The sequence below is a fragment of the Syngnathus acus genome, chromosome 16 (genome assembly GCF_901709675.1).
Source record: "Syngnathus acus chromosome 16, fSynAcu1.2, whole genome shotgun sequence".
Taxonomy (NCBI): domain Eukaryota; kingdom Metazoa; phylum Chordata; class Actinopteri; order Syngnathiformes; family Syngnathidae; genus Syngnathus; species Syngnathus acus.
Genome location: NC_051101.1, coordinates 3,733,852 through 3,756,871, shown reverse-complemented (window position 1 = coordinate 3,756,871; position 23,020 = coordinate 3,733,852). Strand labels below are relative to the sequence as shown.

The 23,020-nt window shown below is 44.8% G+C and overlaps 1 protein-coding gene across 4 annotated transcripts in view; it reads right to left on the bottom strand.

Moving 5' to 3' along the window:
* iglon5 (IgLON family member 5) overlaps positions 1 to 23,020 on the bottom strand; it is a 92,022-nt gene that overhangs the window by 7,589 nt on the left and 61,413 nt on the right. For all 4 annotated transcript variants that reach the window (XM_037274845.1, XM_037274846.1, XM_037274847.1 and 1 more), the window contains 3 exons: positions 6,735 to 6,813; positions 4,094 to 4,326; positions 1,349 to 1,468 (listed from right to left, as the gene is read on the bottom strand). In XM_037274845.1, the coding sequence (XP_037130740.1) occupies positions 1,349 to 1,468; positions 4,094 to 4,326; positions 6,735 to 6,813 (432 nt within the window). The remainder of the gene's footprint in view (positions 1 to 1,348; positions 1,469 to 4,093; positions 4,327 to 6,734; positions 6,814 to 23,020) is intronic.

Sequence of the window (23,020 nt, the reverse complement as noted above, 5' to 3'; positions counted from 1 at the left end):
ACTGTTCAGTGACATGCAAACAATGCTTCGTTTTGACAGATTGAATTTTTTTCGCAGGGAATTTGCTACGTTCCAAAGGAACTTAAGTGCTGACATTTGCAGTGAGCATCATCGGCAGGGAATCTATGTGCAAGCAGCAGAGGACGGTAGGTTGCGCATCCTTTGCCCTAAGAGTCTAATTACACCGAGTTCAGTGGTTGTTCACACTGACCTATTTACTACCGCTTGTCCCAGTGATCTACAGTGCACCGCTGCTCTCGCTGCATCTCATCCGCTGCTGGTGCGGAATTAAAAGCAGGCTTTGCTCAAAACTTTTCTTTTTTCTCCTCGGCTCTGAGGCAAATGGCTAATTATCGCACTTGATAAAATGTTAGACAAGTTAAAGAAAATAAGCCTCGCCTTCTCGTGGATCCGCACGCACGTCGTAACGATGGAGCAGAAGACTGACTGCATGCAAAAAAAAAAAAGAAATAAAACAGGATGAGAATTGACCAAAAATAAGAAAAGTTGGGGAAGAAAATGCAACAAATAGTAAATCTAATCAAAATAAATTCATCAAAAACTCAGATCATGGCAATGTATTTATTTCAACAATCACTTTTTTTGGTTGAATTTATTCGGTGAACATCTGGCCTTTGTTTTCACTATTGTAAATGTTCTAACTTTCACTCCTCAAATATCAAAACTCAGGCTCTGCATTCTACCGGCTGCCATTCTGTATATGTGACACTCTTGGTGAACAAGATTTAACAAGACGTCGTTGGCGGTGGTAAAAATAGACTTGAAATGACGGTGCAACAAAGGCCGGTGCTATATTTTATTGCACTGAACAGATGACAGCAAAGCATCATTACAGCTGAAAGAGGTTCTGTGATGCTAACTCAGCGACCGACATTAATGATGACAGACCAAAGAGGTATTACATTCAGTCCTGATCAAATTTAATCAGACTGCACGTACTGACCACCCAGAATCATGGAAGTGGGCGCTGGTGGGTAGGGGGGCTAAAAATAGCCTCCTATGAAGCTCCAAAAGTGGCGGTTAGCGTCATTTGGCAGCACCACGCCGCTTGACGTGGGACCCCCAATGAAGACAGATGCCGATGATTACGGGAGGCGCGACGGGGATAATCACGGCTAATGAGCGGTTATTTGAGACAAAACACCAGGACGCGGGCAAAATACAACACAGCCGATTTTAAAGATGCAAGAAGCCAGACTTAGCAGCTGCCTTTTAAGGATGATGACACCGGATGAAGAGCCGAATGCTGATTGAGGCTTAATGCCGGAACTGCCGTAAAAAAAATAAAAAATGAAAGAGACGAGGAAAAGAATAAAAAGGTACGTACATTTCTGGTCCTTCCAGGTGACGGTTGGCTCGGGCCGACCCACGGCCAGACAGAAGAGGTTGACGTTCTCGCCCTCGTTCACAGACACCTCTGTGGAGATGTTGACGATTCTGGCCGGCACTGAGAAAATATAAATCCATATTTTACGAGACAAAACAAAAACCACCATCACCGTACGCCAGGGGTGTCAAACTAATTTTTTTCACGGGCCGCATTGTAGTTATAGCTTCTTTCGGAGGGCCATTATGACTGTCAACCCAAATAAATGTATGAGCACCTCATATTATATCCAGTAAAAGCTACAAAACAAACTGACAAATAACTCGTTTTCAAATCGGACGAGTAAAAACTGGTCAAATATAAAAAAAAAACATTATTAAAAGTGAAGACAATTTGCAATTCTAGTAATGACACGAATTTGATGCACAATTTGTCTTCGCGGGCCACATAAAATGATGTGGCGGGCCGTATCTGGCCCCCGGGCCTTGAGTTTGACACCTGTGCCGTACGCAGTTACGATTTCAAGTATAAACTAGAATGAGAATCGAAAACCGGTTCCCATTCATTTGATTTGTATGAAGCGTACGGATTCGGTGTCAATAGGACAAACTAGCGCCACATGCTAACATTTTGTAGTTTTTCTACGAAGACTTGATCAAGAGTGTCAATTTCTTCTTGATCCAGCGACCGGGCAACAACAAACCCGATTAACTGCCGCAGAGCGTTCAGCACTTCGGCTCATACTTAAATTGATAACGAGACGGCCCTTGAATTTAAACGGGCCATTATCATTGTTTTTAATGAGCTTGGCTCCAGCCATTGCTCTCGTTTCGCTTGCCGACGGCGGCGGCGGCACAATAAACACGCACTACAGTTGCAGCACTCAGCAATACAAACACATAAATAGAAATGTATGGATGTCGTGCGCGTATGTCGGTCCATGCAACATTTGGACCCTCCAGACAAGACTGTTTGCTTGCTTGGCTGCAGTTGGCTAAAAGCGCTTCAGTCAGCAGCTCTCTGCCACCTGTCAGCCACAAACACATCCTGTTCTTTTAGAGTGATTATGATTTTCTTTTAAGCTGTTAGTATAAGAATTCTGTTGATTTCAAAGGAGAACAGATGCACGGTGAGTTTTTAGTTAGCTTAGCTCAGCTTAGCGGAGAGTGAGTCAAATCAGTAAATGTTTTTCCCCCCACTCGTGTCGATATGAATTCTCAGTTCAGAGTTCGTGAGAAACAAGAACCCAATTGGTTTTCAGCGTTATCTGGACACCAGGAGGGGTCTAAACATTTTTCAGAACGAGAGTAACGTGTAATGAGCTGACAATAAGAAGTGTTTACTCAAGGGTCATAATTAATTATGACTGATACAGAGCAGAATGTGTGGCTTCAGATACAAAATGTCTGGCTCGGTCTTTAAAGGATATACAGTCGATGCTTGGAGGAGCCGAGTTCAAATGTCAGCTCGCTTTCCTTTCTCGCCGCTAATCAGCAATCACTGCGCCTTCTGCGGCACTTTTCCGAGCAGATGCCGTCAAGCCTCCGCACGCCTGTCAGCTCGCGTCTAATCTGTCTGACTTCCCAAATCAAGACAAACAAGTCGACAGATTCTGCGGCGGGGAAGTGAGAAAATGCTCTCATCCGTCCACTTTGTCAGCCACCACCTGCGCTTTTGGCTTATATTTACCTTTGCCGCTGAGCGCGAGTCGTAATGAAGCGCCGATTCATTCATACGTATGACTTTGCTCGCATGCAAAATTGCCACGAGGGTTTGTTGGTTGTTGATCGTGCATTTAGCCGTGATTTAACAGGAAAAGGCACATTGGTTCACCCATAAAAACCTGCTGATTGCTTCCGCGGTGTCAGGCGTCAATCGCGGCCAACAAATGGAACGCGTCATTAAGTCATTTAGCAGATGTGACGGTTGGGAGCAGAAATCAGAGCGAGGGTGACCTTGATCTAGAACTGGGAGCGGGAGATCGGAATATTTTTCACCTTGAGGGTGACAAACTGAAACTATGGTAGAATAGCCACAATAAAAAATACCGTATTTTCTCAACTATAAGGTGCACCGGACTATAAGGCGCACCTTCAATGAATGGCCCATTTTAAAACTTTGTCCTTATATAAGGCGCACCGGACTATAAGGCGCACCATTAATGCATCATGTCAGATTTTTAATCCAAATCAAATCATTCTCCATTTTATCTTTTTTATTTCAACTTCAGACGCAACAAATTACTTTATAATCACAAAATAATGATCCGTAGTCTTTTTGATTCATGATTCATAGTCTTCAGCGGGCCACTTATGATTGATTTCATGACACAATGCTTCGGGACAGTTTAAATTTAGGAATTTGGTCCATATATAAGGCGCACCGAACTATAAAGCGCACTGTCGGCTTTTGAGAACATTTTAGGTTTTTAGGTGCGCCTTATAGTCCGGAAAATATGGTAGTCCAATTTGCTAGGACTTCAAACTAGTGGCAGAGTAACAAATAAGTCATGCTAGCAACGTCGCAGTTGTGGCTAACATCGGATTGTTATCAGTGCTAATGCTAGCTTAGCATTGCTAGCACTTCTGTTGAAGTGAAACTCGAGATGTGTTCTTTGTTGTGACTATCACAACTATGCACGTTCATCATTGTGAGTTTGTTTTGGTAATATCTCACCAAAATCCCAGAAAAACTGAAAATTGTGAACCATCAAACTCTGCAAGAAAAAAAATCCACCATTCTGACCTTGCACGATGAGGTAGACATGGGCGATGCGGGGTTTGTTGTTTGCCTGGAAGGTGCACGTGTAGGGCCCCTCGTCGCTTACTTGCACCTTGTCGATGTGGACTGAGAAGTCGCTGTTGTTGCTATTGACCAGCGTGACGCGCTTGTCCAGCGACCACTTGTCAGTGCCCGTGAACAGAATGTTGGAACGGTTCAGCCAGGCCTTGTGCGTCACCTCCTCATTGATCTGACACCTGCCGGGACAAGGGCGGGAAAATGTGAAGCAGACCAATAGGGACAGTGATTTCCAAATGGTGTGGGGCATATTATTATTATCGTTATAATGATTACCCCTATTAGCATTATTAGTATTATGAATGTAATTGCATATCCACAACAGTAGGTGGCAGTGGCACATTCCGCTATTTTAAGGATGATTATTGGATGGTTAAAAAAAAAAATCAATGTAAAACAAATCCAAAATGAAGTTTAAAAGAAAGTAGATCATATATGAACTGATGTTTCTTTCAAGTCTGCGCTTGAGCAGATTTTCAGCTTGCTGCACAACTTTCAGGATTTCTTGTTACGTTACATTGCTATATTTTCATGTTTCTCGAATGTGACAGTTTTTTTTCTTTCCCCTGGCTGTTTTTCGATCGCCTTGCCTTGTCAGCCATGCCAGCTCCCTCGTGTGCGTAGTTTCTCATCTGCTCTTGCCTGCCTTCTTCCCACCTGTGTCTCGCTCTTTGTTTGTTCAATCTTGTCAAGCCTTTTTTCTCTCCTGCGTCATCTTCTCGTTAAATAAACACAAGAATTCACTATGCTTCCTGTCGGCCTTGAGTTGTTCTCCGCTTTGCGTCGGCGGCCGTGCGTTCCAACCGACGACGACACTGACACTCGTCGACTGCATCCCCCCTCGAGTGTTTTCACAACACACAACGCAAAAAGTGTTCGTGTTGACTTAGAAAAGAAAAAAAAGATCCTTGAATAGTACATGATTTAAAAGAAAAAAAAGATGATCCTTGAATAGTACATGATTCTCGTTGTGCCGCCTCTGCTCGCCTATTCACAAGCGTCCTCATGCAACACTGATGAGTAACGTTCTGTCAGTGATCATCAACTGGCGGCCCGTGGGCTGAATCTGGCCCTCCATAAGGTCCAATCCGGCCTATGACTGGATTCCATAATTGTCCGGCCCCCAAGTTGACTGTCCTTGGCCACCAGGGGCAGTATAATACATACACACTATACATAAACTGCTCACTAAATGTACAAATGTAGTGGTATAATATTCGTATGATAAAGGTGCTTTTAAAAAAGCATTTATAATATAGGTGCTTTTAAAAAAAGCATTTAGTCTATATATACCTTGGAATGCATTTGCAAGTACATTCAAAACTATTTGTAAGTACTTTGGAACTTAAGTTCCACACTTCTGTCGTAATGGACTAGCAACATGAAAAAAATTAAATAAATCCCAATCCCATACCACACCCCACCAAAAAAAAAAAAAAAAAACTTCCTTCAACATAAATAGTGTCTAAGCTGACATTTGTCGCGCAGATGCACAGACAAGGTTCGGTGCAAGTAATTCCGTTATAAAAATGACAAAATCTGTGTACAAATGAGGTATTAATCTAATTTTAAACTTAATCACGTCTGCTGCTGCTGCTTCTTCTGCTGCCGCAGCACTCGGAGCCCGGAGGAAATCAGAAGCGTAATAACATCAAATGTGGCGTCGTCTTAATGGCCCGCATCAAACGGCATCGTCTGGAGCAGAACAGAACAAAAAAAAAACCCGACTCAAGCCACATGGGCAAAAAAAAAAAGAAGAAAAAAAAAAAAGATTTACATTCAAGTGGAAGTTTATTTATAAAGTGCTTTTGTATTTTGTTGTCAGCCGCGGGCTGTCCGGTGAGTACGTGCACACTTTTGATTACAAAATAGGCCGTTTTATTGCCGCTCGTGAAGTCATAAAGACCTGATGAGAAATGCTACACTGGGAGTCATTTGCGTCTAAGAATACTTTCCTAACCGTCTGCCCTCCAATGGCATGCAGGGGGGGAAAAAAAAAAAATGAAGCAACAAATAAGTAAACGTTGCTGACCCAAATAGCGAGAGATGTTCAACTTCCTTCAACCTCAACCTGACTGTGTAACAAAAGCAGACACACCAAAAAATATTTTTAATGTATCTCCGGAGAGGAACTGCAAGGTTGTAAACAGGAAAAAAAAAAACAGGTGACATCGATTGTTTAAAAAAAAAAAAAAAGACCTCAAGGTGAGCAGGATTCCAGGAAATTCAATTGATTAAGAGCATCTTCGGGCTACCACGAACGAGGGTGGATAAAGATTTGCGTTCAAGCCAATATTGATTCTGAGGGGCTTCGGGATAATACTTACTGTTGCCACTGTCCTTTTGGGGATTCTTGTGACATGATTATTGTTTAAAGATCTGAACCAGAGACAGTGATCCGGTTGCATTTGGTGTGACAGCTGTGTGTGTGTGTGTGTGTGTGTGTGTGTGTGTGTGTGTGTGTGTGTGTGTGTGTGTGTGTGTGTGTGTGTGTGTGTGTGTGTGTGTGTGTGTGTGTGCGTAAAGAAAGACAAACAGGTTTTTCAAATGTAATTAGCAGGCGCAGGTGCAGAGGATCACGACTCACCTCAAAGTGACGTTCTCGCCTTCTAGAACCGTAATGTTGTCCGGCAGGTGCCCAAATTCTGCTCCGTGCACACTGGAGCCTGCCAAGAACAGACGAGGGGAGAGTCCCGTGAGAATTAAACGACAGCAACAGACGGGCGGGCAGATGTTCGTGCGACCGATGAGCGAGCGTAAGAAAAAGGCTGATGGCATCGAGGTGGTCTGAAAAAGCTGCGCTGTACGTGCTGTGCCGGTAGGTGGCAAAGTCCAATTTCCAATTTTGGTAGATTTTAGCAAGAATTGTGAAAATTGATGAACAAGATTTGCTCTCGCAGGTCATATAAAAGGGCCAGATTTGACCCCCGGGCCTGAGTTTGATGAGTATCCACTGTGAACCAAAACTGTCAACTCAAGTAAATGAACCCCCAAAATCAAGTGTTCCGTCAGCGCTTCCTTAAATTAGGCTCTCTGCTCCCATTCTGCCTTCTCATTTCTGCATGTCAAAATAATGAATACGCTAAACAAAATTTGTAAAAAAAATAAAAAGGCACCATGTCGCCGTTGACCCTCCTTGTGGCTGCCGGAATAATCATTTTTGCTTGCTTCCACGCGACCTCTCTGCATTCTGCCAGGATGTTCGTTGAACATCACTGATAATGAGCCCAAGGAAAAGGATTCATGCAGAGGTGCCGGACCGTGAAATGAAGCGACGGTAACAGAAGGAACACACACAAACACACACTCAATTGGACAAGAAGAAGCACTGACACATCCCGAGAGCCATTTGTTAAAGAGGAAATGTGATTTGTGCTGGACATTCGGTTGGAGCAAAAAAAAAGGTAATTTTTCCCTAACTTGGCAGAAGTGCAAATAAAGATAAACAAAGATCTGCTTTTCATGCCTGTCTGCCACTCCAGGTTTTTTTTCTCCAAGCCTGACAGCACCACTCAAAGCAATGAGCTCAACTAGCTAGCAAACGCTGACCTCAATATACCAGCCGGTTGGAGTTTTCATCAATTCATCTTCATAAAAGAAGGAGAAAGCTGGCGCGTTTCGGAGCCGTCGAACATTTGCGGTCCATTGCGGAGCGACGCGTTTTCTTTCTTGCCGTGGTCGCCCCGCTAAGCGGACGGGAATTGAAGTCAAATACCGACGCGTTTATCATTTCATCAAGACAAATGATGCTGTGCGTGTAGGTGACGGGAAGGATTCACAAACGCACAGGTGTGCTAGCCCGCCATTTTATTCAAGAGTGTTCATTCAAATGCTAACGCTGAATGCTAATGACCTAGTTAGCTTGTTTCCTTGATAGCCTTTTTAGGGCCTGCTATGCCAACACTGAAAAAAAGTTCTCAAAGTGTCAAGAACTTACACTTTAGTGTTTTAGTCTTCCAGAAATCTGTCGGAAACACCATAAGATGTTTCTATTTCATTACATTTGAGTTTTCACGTAAAGGTTTGAAGTTTTTCGACTGACGGAAACATCGAAACACTAGATCGTTCCACTTCAGTCATATTCAATGTTAGCGTTATAGGGTAAAAAATGTTTTATTGAAACATAGTGACATGGTATTTTACTTTAAAAAAAAAATCGTCCTTGACATTGAAAAAATTCAGTGGAAGCTAAAAAAAAAAAGCCTAAACCACACTGCCAACTACTGGCCTGGCATGCTTACGGCAACAATTTCAATCCATTTTCATAAAACTATTCCAGAATAAATTTTGACTAGGACTATTGTCCACCCTAAAAATTACACCAGCAATCCATACTGGTTCCAAAAGGATTTCCAAAAGTGTGACAAACTTTGCTTTATTTATGATTTACTTTGTTTGGGGGTGCCAAACGGTTACGCTCCATCCCCGCCCGCCGGGCTCCGAGAGTCGTGGGTCCTTTTCATGTGCTACACAGCCCGCTTTATTTGGGTTAATTCTATTCGCTTCAAGAGCTGGGGGCTCGGATACGGCTGCGACACGCTTTCAGATAGCCTACATACCAAGACGGGAAAGGAACGGGGCATTTCCCCTCCTGTCGCCGCGCACGCGCACACACACACGCACATTTGGGTTGAATGAGTGACACATGCACAGCGAGGTTACATAGCGGCGAGGTGCTATTCCCCATTTCCCTACTCAATTGCTATTTTCACAGCTCGATTGGCACCCAGCATGCCAAAACCTGCACGGTGCTCCCACAACACAACAACCAGGTCAACACACGCATACACACAAACCCAAAAACACTCACACACAATGTGTTGCATGCTCGTCACGTTCGGATCGGTGAGCCAAAGCAGCAGGGATGAGTCTCCTTCACAGTGGCAGCATCAACAACACTTTGTTTCATATATTTAGGGAAGACAGGAGGTGCAATACAGAGGCAGAATGCTACCATTAAGTTTTGCCACTCAAAATCCATTTAGGTCTTGTTGAAAAAGAAGTATTGGCATAGACTTTCTGTCACTATTCCATTTTTTTTAACGCCACTTAATGCCATTGTTTTGATGGGAGCGGCTTGTCGTTTTCCCTGCTATTTTTTTGTCCATCTTACAAGTAATGCAGTGAGTTGATAAAAAAAGTTGTACGTCCAAAAAAAAAAAAAAAGGAAACTCGCCAGGCTTTATCATTTCAACCAACAAGGTTTGCTTAAGAGTTGGATCAAAATGTACCCTTTCCAAGAAAATTAATCTAATGGGCCATTTGGTGACACATTAAAAAAAAATAGCCTGCCCCGGTTGCTATTCTCTCTTGTCCTTGCTATGACCTGCTCTCTTGTCTCTTCGTGACCACCCGCCTCCATTTGTCTGCCCGCTAGGTCATTCTTAGTGAGGATAACATTTAAAGGACATTGAGGGATTACACGTACATTTGGTGCAACACATTAGAGGATAACCTTTTTTGGGTGATAGTGCAGGTTTATACGCAGACTTTCAGGTAATAGCCTTCAACGGGGACATTTTGCGTGTCGGTGTGTGCGCGTCGTGCAAGCGGCGCGGGAGCGGGCGTCTATTATGTGATTTGTATTCTCTTGACTTTTACATGCGCTGTGTTTGTAATTGCACTCGCTAGCGGCAGACACTTGTGAGCGGTGCTCTATTGAGCTGTGCGACTTTAGCCCCGGCGTCTTCCTTTGTGCTGCTCATCTATTTTGCATTGCCCTTGACAATCACACACAATAAAGAAGAGGATGACTTCCTCTGAATGCACGATCGGATTTCAGATGGGGAAACAGAGAAGGCCGTAATAATAAAATAAAAAAACATGACAATCATGCATTTTAATGCAAGCTGAAATGGCTTTTACAGGCGTGTCCGGAAAATTAAAGTTGCAGCAAATGAAGGAGGATGACAGGACATGAAAGAGGATGGAGAACAAGTGCACCAAATCTGAGTCGTATTTCAGATCTTGACAGCTATCAGCAAAGATTTGGCGGTTAACTTCCTGCATCACTCACAACAGCAGGAAATGAACGGACAGAAAATGTTTTACCCTTGTGACACCCACGCACAATCTGAATGCAGAAAATGGGATCCCGCAGAGCTCAGAATGCAGTGGTCACACATTTAGAACTTGTTAATGTGGATTTGAATCTGGATTGAATTTGGTCCGTGTCAACATGTGGTCCTGAATCTAGCCTGACTTTGGAAAAAAAAAAATCACCAATCGTATCATGGCAGAATTGAATCTGGATTGGAGTCTTATTCAATATCTAGGATGAATGACACAAAAAAACATAGCTCCAGATTTTCTTCTCTCGTGGACTTTGATCTGTATTTTGTCATGTGATCGCAAGTCTCGGCTACAAAACTACATCAAATCAGTGTTGATTTTGCCGTCAACACAGCGCCGAGCAGCGCGCCCATGCGCCCGCATAATTAAGAGCGGCGTGCTGCAGCCAATTAAATATTTACACAGGCACCCCGATGATACAAGGAGGAGGCACGAGGATTATCAGACGCGAGAAGCCGCGGCCAGGAGGCGAGGTGTTGGAGAGGTGCAGGATTAAACATTAACCGGCACCGATATCCCGTCTCTTGCTCGTGTCATCCCATTAACTCTTGCCAGACGCTGCTGCGTCCACTCGCTAATCCACGCCGTATATATTTGCTGGTGGAATCTGGAAGATGGCAAATATTTTCAAAATGAAGCAATGATGTCATTAAATATTAATGGTGGGGAGTCAAAACATAGAATTGTCAGAAAAATAAAAGTATCGTCGAGCGAGCGGACAAAATGTACTCTCCGTCGCATTTGTTGGCCACCATTCCGCCTGAAGGGAAATCTGACACTTGTCAGAGAGTGAAGGAGTTGTTTGGATTCTATCTGCTGAGGCTGACTTCCTCCCCTCCCGGACCACAAATGTTTGTTCTTCCCGGGAGAGAGGTGGATGCACACAAATGCGCCTTGTTTGTGTCATCCGTGAGGCCTCGGCATTCAAAGCAACGTGACAGCCCATCCACTTCCATCTCAGACGTGCACCTAAGCGGTCAGACTCTCCCTCTGGGGGCTCTCGACTCCTCCCGACAAAGGTGCAGCCGAATCGGAATTTGCTGCATACGCAATCGAAGTGCTTCACCCTTTGCTATGTTTTAATCACACTCTTGATTTACCAAGGTCGGGTGGACGATGAATTAAATTCCAATCGACATTGCAATGTAGTACAACCGAAAAAAACAATATTTCTGTCGGGGATGTATTTTCCATGAAAAACGGTGGCCTACATAATTCAATGTCCTGTCACAAAATGAGCACTTTTGATATCGTCTGATCGAATCAGCCTGCCGATGAATCGGTCCGGCCCCAATTTTTTAGGAAGATTTCCATCGGTCTTTCCTTCTTGCTGCATCCTTACTGCTGTTTCTCCTCCTCCTTCCTTCACTCATTCCATCCTTACCTTTATTCTTGGCTACCCTCTCTACCTCCCTCCACCCATCCGTCCTTCCGCCGATCCATTCCGCATGACAACTTTCACTCCCTTTCGTCATTCTTCATCCATTCGTCCGCTCTACCTTTTCCTCGCTCACTCCATCAGCCGCCGTCTCCCTCGCCTCCCTCCCTTGAGCCATCATTTCCCCTGGCGTCCATTGCTCCCTTCATCCATCCTTTCCTCGCTACCCTTCCCCCTTCCTCCCAGCCACTAATCCCTCTTCACACAGCAATCAATAGAGCGCCGCAGAGTGCGGGGAGGGAGACTCCAAGTTTTCAATGCAGCACTTGTGCAACCTGAACGGGCAACGGTAGATCACTGGCGTTGAAACGAAAATAGCGTTTTACCCTTCTCTTACGCTCCGCCGCTAAACACCTTAGCGCTCCTGAGATCAATACAATAGTTAAACTATTACTTGGTTTTGCACACAAGGCTCTGCGGACGCCCTTAAATGCACCGGTGTGCCAGTCATTTGATAGATTTGCAGGGCCCAGCAAAGGAACGATAAGCTTCACAAGTACAGATGCGACCCAAGAGGCAAACTATTCACATTGTCTGGTGACAAAATTGTGCTAAAGGCAGCAGACATACAAAAACAGATCAGGTCAGAGTTATGAAGTCATGAAGCTTCACCTTGGTACTTGCAACTTTTGGGAGAAAACTACTGACTAAATTTAGCTCCTGGTCGAATTTGGAGTAGTCCCAGTACCTTTGGGGTGAGGTCTGCAGCTGTGACCTTTGATTGGAAGGTATGAAATTAAATTGCACAGCATTGGCCCCAAGAAATACCAGCCCACCAGGCAGCTGCCTTGTTGGCCAGATGGCCAGTCCAGCTCTGTGTACGTTGAGTTCATTTTGAAATTTCACCTCACCCGTGTGACAATTTGTCAGAAGATGCTAGGAATTCACAACCCTCTGGGATTCCTGCTTTTTATTACACAAATATATATATATATTTTTTCCATTAGAAATACGTGGCAAATGTCATGACGTTAAGTCAGACCTGTCAGCGTGCAATTTTTTTATTTTTTTTATTATTGGATAGAAAATGCTACAAATACACACAGCATGCGGGAATACTCGCAGTGCTTCCTTTTATGAAGCACATTCATAACATTTTTTTTTTTATCGACTGCCACCCACGATGGCTGATATGAGCCATTTGTCAGTGGGAAAAAAAACCTGACATCTCTGCAAACATATGCCATAGCCCGCAAAGTCGCTTTTTTTTGGTTAAATATTTCTTCATTATGCTTATAAAGTAAATATTACAGAAAATGGACTTTTAATTGCTTTTATACAAATAGTAGACATGTCACTGGAGTGCCTGCTGTGCATCAAGTGTGAAATTAAGCAAGCGTGTAAATGTCTGCCACAAGCTGGTTCACCCCACAGACAAAATCCCAAGAACAAACAAATTGTGCAAGAATTTTTTATTTAGATTTTTGACCGAATTTGGGCTGTTTTTGACTATGCCAATAACTCTGGTTTACATTTGAGTTTCCTGAATGGGAAATACAAAGAGGTAATTATTATCCAATCGTGACAAGATAAGACAGAAAATAATGTTACAACAAGTCAACCGAGTGTCTGTTTTTATTTGCGTGACGGACAAGCGGACAACGCGAGCTGCCATTTTTTTGACATACTGAAAAAGCAGCGCTAATGAGCCCAAACAGATGTTTTGGGGGGGACAATAACGATGATTTCCATCAGCGTGCCCAAAAGCGCACAAAGCCAACGTTGCCAGCAAGACAATGCGGTGCCGGGTAGAAGAAGATTGAAAAGGATCTCATTTAGCTTTGCCGTCCTAAGCCTTCACGGCAAGCACTCGCTCGCTTACTAATTCCCCTCTGCCAGAACTCGCTTCAAACTGACAATGAAGTATTTTTTGGGTGTGTGTGTGTGAAAAGGATGTCAAACGGCGGGATAAGAGTGTTTAGATGTTGTGACTGAATGTAGGGCAATTAGTCACCGCTGTAATGCACAAACTGAAGACAGGATTTTGTGGTTGCTGTTGGGTGTTTTGAATTTTGCATACAGATAAACATGACGGGACGACGACGGGCAGCAAGCTCAAAGAATAGATGCGTGCATTGGAATCGGGCCGGGCACATTGAGAAGATCAATCGTCTTCTACTCAAGGGGAACTAGCAGGTAAACAGGACTTGTTGAATAAGCCTGGTCATTTAAAGCCACACACACGTAAACTCACAATTCAATCAATTAATGTGTCGAATTACTCAATTTATTGTTGGGGTGATTAGTAGGATCATAAATTCTAAAATTATTCATTCAATTGCTGCAGTCCAAAAATTTTCATTATGTTAGGATTGAACTGGCTGTCGGCCATTTTGGACTGAACGTGCCATTTTGGGCAACTTTTCAGATAACTAAAATTTCATTCCTCTATCCATATTTCTATCTACAATTGTACAAATATTGAACGAGACATCTCTTCACAACTTTTCATTCTCTTCCCACTTTGTTTCCTAGTTTTTGCATAACCCCGCTAACAATCAAACAAATGATGCTCTTGAAAACAATGTGAGAAATACACGCTAGTGTAAATCATTTTGCTGAAAATGTCAGTCTTTGTACACGCATGAAGGTGTGTACGTGGAGGAACTGATGGAGTGTGCGTGCGTTTTGTGCATGTTTGCAGATTTCCGTCTGTTTGTGTGCAGTTTTGGAAGCCAGCCGACTGTGCCTACAGAAACGCACGCTTACAGCTGTGCACGCCATTCATTTGCATTCCAAATTGCAGCCGCCTTGCGTAGACGTGTGTGTGTGTATGTGAGTGTGTTTGGCTACGGGCACCCTAAAGTGCCACATCCCAGCAACATTTGCCCACGAAGCAAACAAATTTCTCAACCAAATACAATAAGAACACCCCATTTAACAGGATAGCAAGCATAACACTCACTGGACACTTTATTAGGTACACATGATATATATATATATATATATATATGTGTGTGTGTGTGTGTATATATATTAATGCTGGAATGTGAAATTGGCTTATAGTTAAAATATGGAAGTAGTAATTGTATTTGTTCCCGTCTATCAATATTCTTTATCGAATCCGCCGGCTGGCGTCGCTAGCGGAGTTTCAGGCCGGCAAATCAAGCGGCGACTGAGGTAACTTGTAATTAAACGACATGGCCGCCGGCTAATTTGCCTTTTCATTTATCTCAGCACATCGGCATTATTTTCCTATTGTGCTCTTTATTTCCTGAGGACGCGCAGCGTTCCTATTGTGGCAGTTATTAATCTTTCACGGGCTTGCCGCCGACATAAACAGATTCTTAAGTCAGCGTAAGTTATTAGAGAGCCGTCTCCTTGGAGCTGTTTGGATTGGATTAATGCTCCTTCATGTGCAGTGGGTGGGGGCGAACAAAAAAAAAAAAAAACTGTTGTACCTCGCTCTTTTGCTGCGCCACATGCCCACACGTCTGTGTGTGCGTGTGTGAGTGTGTGTGTGGGTGTGAGACTTTGCTATGGATTTTCTATACATTTTGTCACATTTCTACACGGTGAGCAAGAACTTTATTGCCATTTGCTGGGACTGTAGCCAGTGTGAAATAAATCTGAAGGCTCCTTCCACTCATAATTTTGTACCTAATTATATTTAACAGGGACGATTTCTATGCAGGGCAGCACGGTAGCCTAGTGGTTAATATATCTGCCTCACGGTTTTGAGTTTTGGGGTTCAACTGTCAGCCTTCCTGACCCATTCCATTGCGCATCCATCCGCCTATCCATTCGTCCGTCCGTCCGTCCATCCGTCCATCCATCCATCCATCCATTTTTTATACCGCTTGTCGCGGGTGTGCTGGAGCCTATCCCAGCAGTCATCGTGCAGTAGGCGAAGGACACCCTGAACCGGTTGCCAGCCAATCACAGGGCACACAGAGACAACCAACCATCCACACTCACACTCACGGGCAATTTGTAGTGCTCAATCAGCCTACCATGCATGTTTATTGAGATGTGGGAGGAAACCGGAGGATCCGGAGAAAACCCACGCAGGCACGGGGAGAACATGCAAACTCCACACAGGGAGGGCAGGAGGTTGAATCCAACTCGCACTCTCCCAACTGTGAGGCGGACATGCTAACCAGCGCCCCACCGTGCCGCCCCATTGCACATTCACTCCCCCAATTCAAAATTGGCCCACAATTAACATTGATAGCAGTTTGTTATGCTAATTAGAAGCTAATGCTAAGGCAGAAACTACTGATTGACTGACTGATAAACCAACCAAACAAACCCGTTACTCCCGTTACTTTGCTCACCTCATATTTTCACGCTCCCCCCCTTGCGTTTTGATCACAGCCCCTTTCCTCTTATCTTATGCGCTCCCTTTTGCACTGCCAGCGCTCATCTCCTCCATCCGCTAATTCAGCAGCTTATCTGAGCACCGGTTCCACAAAGCTGCATGATCCCCCGTCGCCTGGCAGCCCCCACGCGGGAATCATGAGTCAGTGTGCCATGATGGATAGCGGCGGCGGAGGGGAGGGGCCTTCGCAGGAAGGCTAAGGAGCTTGACAGACGGTCTGGGGGAGTCCGAACTCGAGGGGAGGATGCGGGGATAGCTGGTGAGTGGCGAACAGATGGCGGTGGATTTTTGGCGAGAGCACGCGGAGAAAGCAACAAGAGCTTCCCGTTAGAAGCGTAGTAAATCCACCAGTTTTGGGGGGTGCGAACTGAGGATCCATTTTGGCCAAATTACACATCAACTGTCATCCAAACCCCGTAAGTGAGGATACAAAGTGCCCTCACCTTCACCGCAGCAACAATATCAAAACTTTCCCCACCTAGCATTCTCAAATCAGTTGTGTATTCACTTTTGAAACTACATGCTCTCAGTTGTTTATTTTTACTTCCCCTTGCTTAAATATTTCAAAATGACATTAATAGTGAAAAACGTTTTGAAATGACTTTTCTTGTTCTCATTTTTTCACATCACAAAAACCTGGTAGACTATTTATTCACTGTAGCTTCAGTCGGTGGCTCGCCACTTGATAGCAAATCCTTGTCTCTTGTCCGCTTCATCTGCACGAGATGCCTCCGGCAACAAGCAGGAGCCCCTCGGAGTTGATCCCTAACCTTGTCTTTGGGACAGACTAGAACAAAAAAAGGAGGGGTGCAGGGTTTGCAGGAGTGAAGGCTGGGTTCATTCCTCCTTCACTTCACCGCTGAGAGCTGAAAAAGGCCTTGGACATAATGTGGAGGGCTTTTAACCCGTAATGGAAGATTCCATTAGGAAGCATTTACTCTCTTGCACTATAAATTCCCCGCGATGCATTTTTAAAGCAGCGTTCTGCTGGGTTTTCGAACTGTAATCTGCTCTTGTTATGGGCGGCGATGACACTGCAGGCCTTGCTGAGGAACTATGATGACTAAATTCACAAACACATTGGAGACCATCACTATCCCATTACACTGGGGGGGGTCTTATCAGTGCTTCACAGGTTGCAATTCCTCTAAGGATGTGTAAAATTGCATTGAGGGATGTCTGTCAAAGGTATAACTGATTTTGAAACACAGGTAAATAAAAACGGGGTCAAACGTCAGATCGCTCAGAAGGGAATTGCCGAAAAGTTAAGCAATCGTGTCTAAGCCGGCGTAGCAACAGGTCGACAGGCCGACCAGGACCAACAAACCTTATCAAACAAGTGAACGAGTAAACAAATACGTTGCTATCCGACTAGCTGACCAAACCAAACGGCTAGCCAAACCGAACAACAAACCAGCCAATCAACTAAGCATCCACTGACTAAATTAACGCCCAAGCAATCAACCAACCAATGGCCAAACAACTGACTGACCAGATGGCTGACCTGTCAATCATCTAACCACTCAACACACTGACGGACCAACCAACCCACACGAAAAATGGAATCGATTTTTGGTACAAAGGTAATGGGCTCTAAATTGGAAAAATCCGACTCTTGCCGTCGTCCTGTGTTAAGTTAAAGTTAAAGTTAAAGTCCCAATGATCGTCACACACACACCTGGGTGTGGTGAAATTTGTCCTCTGCATTTAACCCATCCCCGTGTGATTTTAATCCATCCCCTGGGGGAGAGGGGAGCAGTGAGCAGCAGCGGTGCCGCGCTCGGGAATCAGTTGGTGATCTAACCCCCCAATTCCAACCCTTAATGCTGAGTGCCAAGCAGGGAGGCAATGGGTCCCATTTTTATAGTCTTTGGTATGACCCGGCCGGGGTTTGAACCCACAACCTTCCAGTCTCAGGGCGGACACTCTACCACTAGGCCACTGAGCTGTGTGACTTTACAACCACACGAGCGTACATTGTTTATCTTGTGCCGGTGTTTGTTCCTTTATGGTCAGAACAGCCTCAGGTTACACTGAATGATTCATGAAACGTGGGGAGATTTAACATGCTGAAAGAGAAGCACTTCACGCTGTTCGCCGATAACCTCTACAGTGAGCTCGCATACATATAGCGGCCGGTCGCTAGGTTAATTGCGTTGACCCGAGTTGACGCTCTCATGGGAGTTCAAACGGTAACTTTCACACTCCCAATTCCCTCCAACTTATGCTCCTCTTGGCCAATAAACACCAGCATGGCATCATTCACAATTGTTTCTTTTTTAGCCGTTCTTCTGACAAGTCCGCGAGTGACGCGGATAACGGTCATGGCGTGAGAAGTGAAATTAAAACCAGAGGAAGCTCAATTAACATTCCAATGGCCTTTGCGAGATGTCTTCATGAGAATATGCGACGGCTAACGTTGGCCGCACTCGATCAAAGACAGAAAAAAAAAGAAATCGATGTACTTCATCGCGAGGGATGAAAAGGCAGCACAAGTGTCTGCGAATGCAATGAATGATGACAGCGGAGGCGGCAGTTATGGATTTCAGGCCAGGCACTCTGTGATGCACCAATTAATGACTAACTTTGCAAAATGTCAGAAAGACGCCGCAAAATACCAATCGCCGTTTGCTGTTGAGGTCTTAACATTGATTGGTCAAGGGGGAGAATTGAAATGACACTCAATGGAGTGCAGAGTAAAACAATGAGAAAAAGTATCAACAAGAAAATGGCAGCCATTTTGGGTGAATTCCATGGCTCATACTTGGCTCTCAGAAATCTGGCAAAATGAGCCCCAATCAGAAGCAGGTGTCTAACACAACTGAACTGTGAAGCTCCCCCGCCTACGATATCTAATGCGGGATGAGCATGGCGGCAAAATTTGATGATTATTTTGAGAATTCCTCATCAAAAAGTGGGTCCAAAGGGGCCGCGGTTATCGAATGCTGCTGTGTGATGATGAGACAAGCAAACGTCTCGCCGCACATCTGTCACATCACGACGCGCTGTAGCCAACTCCAGCTGAGCGTCATCCATCTTGCGAGCGGCTAATGATCATTTATTGCTCTTTTCGCAATAAGAGTGCATCACGGCGCTCTTTGCAACCCCCTCTCCCTCGCCCGCTGGAGGTATAAACAAAGCGCAAAACAAGTTAGATGCAACTTTTTTTTCCCGCTCCCCGTGCAATTGATCTCCCGTCACTGAACGCCGTCCACTTTTCTCGCGCTCCATCATGAAGGTGAGGGAGGAGGGAGGGGTCCTGACAGCCTTCATCGCTGCTAATCTGCATGCCGTTAATAATTGATTGACGCCTGCAAGCATACATCTGTGATGGACTCTCTCCGCTTCAATTTCGCTGGCGCATTCGTTCCATCTATGCACTTGTGCGGCGCTAGCTATCAAAGAGCACTTCTTTTTCCATTTGGGCGCTCATTCTTTCTCTCTTGATGAATGGCCGCGAGCGTTCTAATCCGTTTCTCTTCCCTGGCCGTCGCATCGCAACAACTCCTCGCCCTCGCGTTAAACAAACACAATGTTGAGATGCTGCTTTCAATGTGTAGTAGGGGACCCGATTTGATGGATGTCAAGGTTGAAACTAAGTTTTTTGATTTGGACATGAACAGAATAAAAGTATCTAATATGAGAGACTATTTAATATTTCCCACGTCCGACCAAACTTTGGTCAAACCAGCGTTGGGGGCTTTCCGAGAACCCTTAAAATAAACGTTTTGCTACCATGAGACTTAAACCAAAATGGTCGACTTTGTGTTCAATTTTAGGCCCAGGATACATTTTGTCCAAATTTGTGTTAATTAGCGTAACCGGTTTCATTTTTGTTTTCCGAACTGTCCAAGAAGCCATGAAATTCCCATTGGTCTAGGTAACGGTAAACAATTTTATGTTTATAATCATAGGGCCAGTAGGAAAATCTCATCCTGTAGTGCTAGATACAAACTGGCTGAAGGCCAACCACATTTTAAAGCAGAGTGTAGCCAAGCATGTTTGTTTTGTAAGAAAAAACGAGCTGGCTCGCATAAATTGTGTACTTGATGGACACTTTGAGACCGCCGGATATACGCCTAATAGAAGGAAAGGGAGTCCTGATGGGGTGGGAGGGGGCTGCCTTGTGGGGGGGGGCCTTTTCCACAATTCTTGTCCCCCTCCTCACTGCGAAAAATCTACTTGCCGCGTAAGATGCTTTTAGCACACACGGACGTGTTGCAGAGCTGTACATACGTAATCGTGTCTCAGGGCGGACATACAGCCACGTAAACACATTTGGAAGTGTGTGTGCGTGTGTGTGTTGACTTGGCTTTTGGCGGGAGGCAATCTGGGGCTGCCCCGTTAATCATGGCGGCCTGACACCCCCCTCAGCTTCTGGTGGTGCGACATGGGTCATTAAGGCCGAGCAGCAGACTTGGCATCACAAGCGTGCTCGCGCACACACACGCACACACACTGAAGTAACGACTCCCTGTTGCCACTAGGTGGGTTTTGCTATCGTACACAAAGTAAACAAGTACTGGAAGCCAGCAAAAAATAAAAAATAAAAGAAATCCAGATCGAGATCCAGTCTTGTCCTTGTGGTAGGACGCTGATTAAAACATTAGCAGTTGTTTCCAAATGATGTGAGGTTAAAGTAGCTACCGATGGAGCGGGTCAAGTAAAGTTCAAGCAAGAGCTTGAGTGGCTTCTACCTCCCACCTGGAGGGCAAAGTTGTTTCTGTTAAGGGTGACAAAGGCATAGGGGGGTGAGAAAAGCTTAATGGCTTTTAATTCATTTTTAATCAGGAGATAATTTCCCTCCCCGTTTAGCAGTTAAGATTCAGAGAGAGACAGAGCCCCCCCTTAGGAGGCGCCCCGGCGAAGAGAGATTGGATGTCGAAACCTCGCCGGGGAGCCGACGGATGGCAAATTGTTAAACTTTAATGGATCGCTTGATTGTCAAAGAAGCCGGTGAGATCGTCTGAAGATGAAAGGGGCTGGAAAACGGCGACACTTGCGGCCCACTTGGCTCAGGATAGTCTAATCCTCGCCGACAAGAACGTTTCAAGGGGAACCCAACAGCTGATCAACACATTACCTGCAAGTTAATAGAAGCATTGACACGGGTTCAAAGTAAAGCTGCGGCTGATACACGGGAGGACTATTAGAGCGTTTATAATTGTATTGGGCGGTGGGGGGGTGACGTCCGCACCAGTCGACACCTTCGTCTCGCATGGCGGAATGACCTGACCTTTAAGCAAAAGCCGGCCTCCCAGACAACTTTATTACGATATTGACTTGCTGCAAAGTAGACATTTCATCCTGAATGTCAGACTGTTGATGTCATCGTTTCCTGGGGAACGTCTTCATGAAACTGTAGATCCATGTCATCGCCCAAGCCCGTCACAGCCTAGCCCACTTCATCCCCCCCCACCCCCCTCGCTTACGCCGCGATGGGATTCTCAGATAGCGCCGACTACTAGCTTGCATTCTCTTCCATCACTGGTGGTAAGAATCATTTTGTCGCTGTCCGTCTGCTAAAAACATTACATTCAGGATTGCGGCACTGGAAAAATATAATTTATTTTTCCGTGGCAAACATTAGCTTCACTGTCTGAAGTCCTGGTGGCAAAAACTGTTCATTCTTTGAGGGTTACGAAACCAATGCAACAGTAATCAGCTTTCGTCTTCAATTGTCTGAGTGCAAGTTAAATCAAAATTCTGCCGGCCCGAAAATTTGGTTTGTAAGATCAAAGTGTCTTTGCTCATCTATCCAAAACTCAAGTCTGTACATTACAGTACTGCACAGTTCTGGCTGCCCACATTACATTCATGACCTGAGGCTGCCACTAGTTGTTTCGCTGAAACAAAGTATTTTTAAATCACTCTCCTAGGCAGGAACATAGCGACGGGAGCAGGAACGTCACACCGGGTTTAACGGGCATAAAGAGCTTTTTTGTGTGGGAGAGACTGTGAGTAAGAGGCTGTGGTGTGTTTCTGACATAGTGTGCGACGAGGGGCATCGCGGCAACCTCCGCTCATGAATAAGACATTGGACGGGCTCGAGGGACGGGGTGGTGCTAGGCTGCCCATTTGCCATTTGCACGCTCGGTCAAAGCCACTGAGGGTGACGGGAGACGGAGAAACACCACGGGGCCATAAGCACGACACAGCTGTGCACTTTCAAAGGATGGATGTGAAGTCCTCCATACCGCCGTCTCTAATTACATGAGCGAGTTCAATGGAAATCTCGATGGTGGCGCAGCCTACGGGAATAAATCAGAAATCAACGCGTTTCTGTTGGGGCCGGCAAACGCTAACGTTGCTAATGAATCGTATTGTATGGGCACGCACGTGCTAACTAACATCGATCTGCAGCCTTGGAGGAATGATCACATCATAATGGGACGTAAATTGTGCATGGATGGATTGTGTTTTTTTAAAATTATTTCTAGTTGCCCTGATTGTTTCTTTCATGCTCATAGTCAAACGGCTATAGCAAATATAAAGTCAGTAAAAAAAAACAAAAAAAAAACGATCAAAATGTGGCCATATACTAGCGTTCTGCTACACCGATTAAAATGATACTGGAATGTGTTTGGATACTAAACATGGCGCAAACGTCTCCCATGGAGAGCTAAGAGCGACATTTGCGTAAGCTTAGCTGTTAGCATAGCTTCGCCATCCTCTCCTGTTACTTACTCCTCGTCCTCCTTTCATGATAATCATACTTAAAGTATCTTATATGCCGCCATGGAGGGGAGAATAAGTAACTCCAAGTAGCTTCGCAAACTTGTTTAGCCGCTCCAGCTAGCCAGTCGCAGCTGGTGTGGACTGAGTATGTTAGCATTCCACCAGTGGTTCCAAAGCATTTTGTGGAATCACAAAGGAAGAAATAACATATTCACAAAGGCTTTAAAACGACCCACTTAATCATGGCATGAATTTTCTTGGCAATGGATTATTTCTGGTGGCAAAGGAGGTATAACGGAAGATAATGAGTGCTGAAAAGGGTGATACACCCAAGTGAAAGCTGCCTCTTGTCCTTGTGGGCCTC